Source organism: Neltuma alba, unplaced genomic scaffold (genome assembly GCF_004799145.2).
Source record: "Neltuma alba isolate B1F8T4 unplaced genomic scaffold, ASM479914v2 tig00000884_pilon, whole genome shotgun sequence".
Taxonomy (NCBI): domain Eukaryota; kingdom Viridiplantae; phylum Streptophyta; class Magnoliopsida; order Fabales; family Fabaceae; genus Neltuma; species Neltuma alba.
In genome coordinates, this window is record NW_021632241.1 from 164,450 (window position 1) to 170,671 (window position 6,222).

The 6,222-nt window shown below is 34.9% G+C and overlaps 1 protein-coding gene across 2 annotated transcripts; it reads right to left on the bottom strand.

The window, feature by feature from the left end:
- Positions 1-849: 849 nt before the first annotated feature.
- LOC114747587 (F-box/kelch-repeat protein At3g23880-like) lies at positions 850-3,142 on the bottom strand. 2 transcript variants are annotated; one of them, XM_028935945.1, is made up of 2 exons: positions 3,025-3,142; positions 850-2,213 (listed from the first exon to the last, which is right to left on the bottom strand). In XM_028935945.1, the coding sequence occupies exon 2, from the start codon at positions 2,030-2,032 to the stop codon at positions 929-931; it is 1,104 nt and encodes a 367-aa protein (XP_028791778.1). In that variant the 5' UTR covers positions 2,033-2,213; positions 3,025-3,142; the 3' UTR covers positions 850-928. The 2 variants fall into 2 exon arrangements, with proteins under 2 accessions (XP_028791778.1, XP_028791772.1); XM_028935939.1 differs by having other exon boundaries at positions 850-2,220.
- Between the last annotated feature and the right edge of the window lie 3,080 nt (positions 3,143-6,222).

Genomic DNA, 6,222 nt, shown 5'->3' on the forward strand with positions numbered 1-6,222 from the left:
AAAGGGAGGGACCTATTTTCTTTTTTTCTCCACCCTCCCCTCCAACCAAACAGGTCCTAAATAATTTTGAATTTGAGCTCACCATCAACGAGTGTCACCATCACCTTTCAACATATTCATCACGCTCTCAGATAACAACTTCCATTGAAGACTACAGCATTTCCAAAGAATATACAACATAGCATGAAAATGTACACACAAATAACTAAATTCACAAAAATTTTCAATCCCCATCCAAAAGCATAGTCATACTTATATATATGGAGGAAACAAAACATCTAAAAACAAATTGTGACATCATAATGGAATTTGACAGATAAAACTAACAATGTCAACTTTTCATGGAAGTCCCCATTTCTAAACAAATGTTACAGCTTAAAATGTCAAAGGCTAATGTGAGAGGGGGGGAAAAAGGTTGGAACTCAACCAAAGCAAAAAGAAAATGCATTTGTTATTTCCAAATAAAGACAGCAAAAATACAGAAGGCAGAGTAAACAAATAGAAGAACCATATCCATAATGGAAAGATGAATCTGGCAGGCGCAGAGGAGGGAAAGGAAAAGTACAAAGAATGTGATTTTTTATTCAGAGCAATGAAAGAGGAAAAAAAGGCATCAATTACTTTCCTTGCTTCTCATACAAGATAATTAAACAAGTGATATATTATTCACCCAAAAAAAAAACATTGGTATGCTCATAGAGAAAAAACAAGCCCCGAGTTATAGTTACATCTAGTGTTTCATCATTCTAGATAACATCTCCAAAAGACATCATATATTACAGGCACAAGAAAATCCAAACTATTAGAGATTCCTTACCATCAAAAGTACTTAAACAACGTAAATCTGGAATGTTTGACAGGGGTTTTTCCCGTTTTACCAAAAAATACAAAAAAGGAAAATCTGCAATGTAATAATTAGGTTTTAGAATCAACGGTAGGTGCCAAGTGATACCAAGCTCTCCACATAATTCCACATATTACGAACATAGCCGCATTTGGGAATATCAAACCTCTTAGCATCATTAGTAGTAGGATTCAACAGATATAGAACATGTCTTCCTTTCACATCATCCTCTTCAGGAAAAGCTTCGCAGACGATCTGGTTCCTCCAAACAGTCATTGGATATAACATGTATGGACAAGGACTGCTAGTATATATTTTACTCCAACTCCATCCCTCCCCAGATGCACAATTACCTTCCTCCATCACCCACAAATCAATCCAATCAGAGCTTTCATCATCTGCATCCCAAATTTTAGAAAGCATAGCAAGCTTATTCTCATAAACAGTAAGCCTTTCACTTGCATTATAGTCTAACTCAGGCCTTGGCAGCAATGTAAAGACTTCCTTTGCTAGTTCAAATGAAACTATCACCTCTGTATCATCCTTCTCCTCTGCACCTAGTTTTAACCCAGACCAAAATATAGCTCCATTAGTTGTGACACTTCCAGCATAAAGTTTAACCCCCTTCAAGTTCCCAATATCTATTCCTTTCCATGTCCCTCTACTTAATGAAAACACTTCCACTCGATTAACCGCATCACCAAACTTGGCATAAGTTCTCACTATCTTGTAATCATTAGCAACTGCACTGAACCCAAATCCGACCTCACATTTATTAGAGTCAGAATAAGTTCTTCTAGGCACATATCTAAACACTCGATTCGCAGGATTCCACAATAAAAGGGAAGGAGGAAATTTTTTATCACGATTGATTTCAACAGAAAGCAAGCCGTTGCAGGAACCCACAATCATAGCACCATTGACGGATTTGCTCAAAGGGGCATTTTGAACTTCATGGAGTTGTAGCCCGCAATCAAGCAAACACAAGCGCAAACGACTCCGTTCTAAAAGAAGAGAAAGATTTTGATGACCGAAGTGGTGAAGGTGGTCTGCAACAAAAGATCGAGTTTTGATGAGATTTTTCCACTGTTTGCACACACATTGAAATCGAAGCAGGGACTTCACAGGAAGCCGTTTGAGAATATTTCTAATGATTTCTTCATGAAGAAATAGAGTCTTGCTGTCCATTCCCTTTTGATTCCTAAAGCTCGACCGGCAAGAACAGATCTCTCAGTCTCAAGAAAAGCCCTCACAAGAGAACTCTATAGATCTTGATAACATTAGTTGGCGAAAATTCACAATCTTTCATCATGTTCCATATTTCTTCACGTGACAATGCACTGCTGCTTCCAGTTATCCCAACACATAACTTGATACTGAAAAATCAAATAATTATAAGAAAGTGTGAAGAAGACAATTTGAATTCAATTCGTCGAGAAAATTTCATCAAGTTCCAAGAAGATAATATGCCCACAAACGAGATTTGCAAAGCCCATAATAATTCAAGAGGCAAAAATAGCACACTCGAGTGTGGTTTGCAGAATGATTGCCACAATAACATCATAAATAGCAAAAACTTCACAGAAGATCAAACTGAAACACCAATGCAATAAAAGAATAATACATCAAGCAGAGTACATGATTGTATTTAAATCGATAACACCAGCATCAGTAAGCTTTATCCAGGCAATATAAGAAGCAACTTAATTTTCACAAGATTCGATTCAAACTTTCTTCTATTTAAATAATCCAAATTCCAAAATGATAGACTTAAATATTTGAATTTAACAGACGAAAAGAACTTGTCTGAGGTATGCAAATTAAGTAGCTAAAAAAAAAAAAACACTAATTTCATGACCAATGAACTGAGTCTTGCTAATCTGATGGTTCAACGATCATCATGTCTGATTTATGTTTTCTCCAAGTGAGGAAGTTCATTGGTGATGGATAATTACTGACTATACCAAAATTTTATGAAAACTCTTGTTTGGAGATTTGCGTCTTCTAATATCATCATCAGTCAAAGAACTTTTAGCATATAAAGCATCCGACCATTGCTCAACTTTATTGATTAAAATTTCATAGGGAAGGGACAACTATGGAGAGAATTTCTATTGTATGGCCCCCCTGAAGCAGGAAAGCATATTTAGCAAAGGCGGTAGCCACAGACGCAGACTCACCTGGAGAGAACGAACTCAGAGATGACAAGAATGACGATGAGACTGAAGAAGACTATGGGAGAGATGGCGGAACCATGGACAACGATAGAGCAGGCGGCGGCGGCGGCGGCGGCGGGAGTAGGGAAGCGGCCAAGCACACTGCGTGAAGAAAGAGTGGCTAAGAGTGAAGCATAAAGGCCCAAAAAAGAAAAAAGGGAAGAAGAAGAAAGCAAGTTAAAATAAATCTTTTTATCTTAACCTTTTTTTGGGCTTTCGCCAACATTTCTGTCTTAATTGACTTATAGCTTGCTAATTTTTTTTATATTTAAAATAACGGGAAAATGATTATAAAATATCTTGTAAAAATCAAAAAGACAAAAAAAGAACTCAAATAAATAAAATGCCCAAACAGTCATTTCATGTTTTCTTAAAGTGACTAAAATACCCATAAAATGAGAGAAAAAGCAGCTAAATATGAAAACGAGAACAGAGTAAGACATTGAAACTACATGTGAAGGATGAAAACTGAAAATAGCAAGGAACAAAAAACCGGACCGGACACTAAACCGGTTGAGATAGTGGGTTAAGGGTTAATGGGTCAGATCAGAGTTAGACCGGGTTAGACCGGTAATAATTAAAATAATATAATTTAATTACAAAATATTTATGTGTATAATTTTTTTCTTATTTTTATTTCTTTTTTCTCTTTTCTTTTTTCTTTTCCCTTCACATGGCCCAATACAATTTTTTTTTTATTATTTTATACTTTTATCTCTTCCTTCTCTCTCTCTCACGTGAAGGTCCATAGCACATGTCAGGTCACTTTTTTCTTCCTCCCTAATTGGATGGCCGATTACGCAAGGTCATCTTTTTCTTCCTCTCTCCTCATTGAATGACATATTACTTATGCATAGTTCTCTTCCTCATTCAAACTCTGAAATCCGTTCCTTCCTCTTTCTCAAACAGCTCTCTTCATCTCTCCCTCTTTCTCGAAGAGAAACGATAAACAGTTATATTTTTTTCCTCTATGCACATCCATTCTATTCTATTACTTATCTTCCTCTCGGCCTTCCACTCTTCCACGAGCATGGGTTTGAAGCGGCAGACAAGAGACTTCCGTCTTTTCTTCCATGATTTTTTCTACTTCTACCCCTTCTCTCAACTGTGTTCATGTCTTCTCCGGTGAACGGTGAGAAGGTGAGTAAAAAAGAAGAAAGGAGGAAAAAACCGGTGACCCACCCAACCCACCGGTTTTTCCGGTTTTCACCGGTTTTTCCCGGTTCATTCTGGTTCATTCCGGTTTAATGTGAAGCCGGTTTATTCTTCAAACCAGACCGGACTGGAAGCCGGTTCACCGGTTTTCCGGTTGAACCGGCCGGTCCGGTCCGGTTTTTTTTCATTGGAAAATAGAAAGTTTAGAGCAATACATTTATTGTTAGAAAGAAAAAAGTGAGTCATTTATGTTTCGAAATGAAAAAAAATTCAAAGATTCTTCACACATTGAATTGAGATCAAACATGTCACCTATTTTAATGAAAATAGGTTGCTTTCATTAAAACAACCCACCACAATAACTAAAAAGAACGACACCTATAACAGTAGTAAATATTAGATAGATTAAGCATATAGCACTGGTGCACAAAAATGCATTGTCTAACCATTGTTATGATATTTGACTTGCTATTGTATACAGAATTTGTTTACAAATACACATTTAATCACTGTTATTGTGTAGTTATTTCGTCCATTTTTCATTCATTTGCATACAGTTTCACTAAATTCGTCACTTGCATAATGAAAATTAGCATTTGCTTAATGGAATTTGAAACATGTTTCCAAAAGATTTTCAGCCTGTTTTCAGGAGATTTGCAATTTGTTTATTTGAAACCGTTTCTAGTCCATTTGCTCCCAATTTTACTAAACATGTAGCGTGAATAACAACTTACTAAATGAAAGTACCAATTCTCGTAACAAGTTTTGCAACTTGTTTTTAATCCATTTGCTCAAAATTTTACTAAACATGTGGTGTGATTCATAGCTTGCGTAGTGAAATTTGATGCTTGCTTAATGGGATTTGCAACATATTTTTAGGAAATTTGCAATTTGTTTATTTGGAACTATTTTTAATCCATTCGCTCATAATTTTACTAAATATGTAACGTGAATAACAACTTGCCAAATAAAAGTGACAATTCTCGTAACAAGTTTTGCAACTTGTTCTTAATCCATTTGCGCACAAATCTTATTAAACATGTTGATAGGATTAACGATTTGTGTGGTGAAATTTATCACTTGCATAATGGAATTTGCAACTTGTTTATTTGAAACCATTCTTAATATGTTCTTTAAGCACACAATTTTATTAAATATGTAAGGTAAACAACAACTTGTGAAATGAAAAGTGACAATTTTCATAACGAGTTTTGCATCCTTTTCTTAATCTATTTGCATACAATTTTTCAAAACATGTAGTAGGATTCACAACCTGCAACAAAAACCTAGTGAACAAAAAATCAAACCGAATCGGCTAGTTCAACCGAAAAACCGATGAACCGGCCAGTGGTCCGATTCGGCTTAAGAATTGAACAGGCCACAAGTTGAACCAATGGTAGTCAAACTGGGAGTGAACTGGTGAAACCAGTAAAAACGAACTGATTTAAATAATTTTATTGCTATTGATCCTATTTTTTCTCATTTAGCTCCTAATATCTCATTCATTATGAATTTGAATGATGATTTTAGTATCAATAATTATTAATTTTAATTATTAAGGAACTATAAAGATCAAAATTCTCAATATTATTATACTTTGTTATTGTTAAAATCAAACTATTATTGTTTTTTTTGTATTTTTTTATTAGTGATTATTATTGTTCTTGTATTTTATCATTTTTAATTAAATTATATTATTTTAATATGACTGGTTTGATCCCAGTTGGACCTTGGTCTGAGCTATTGACTCTTGAACCACTACCTCAACTGGTTTAATGTCCGGTCCAATTTTTTGTTCTTTGCAAACAACCATAAATCAAAACTTTAGTTATCTAACAATTAATTTTCATCAATATGCGTGACATTGAACACACACTCTTCTTCCATTGACAACTCCAGCATAGCATTTCATAATTAGAATATTGATTTTAACAACACTAAGCAGTTTATGCTTATTATTTGCATGTAATCCTCACAGTCACATAATCACTTGCCACCATTTTTTTA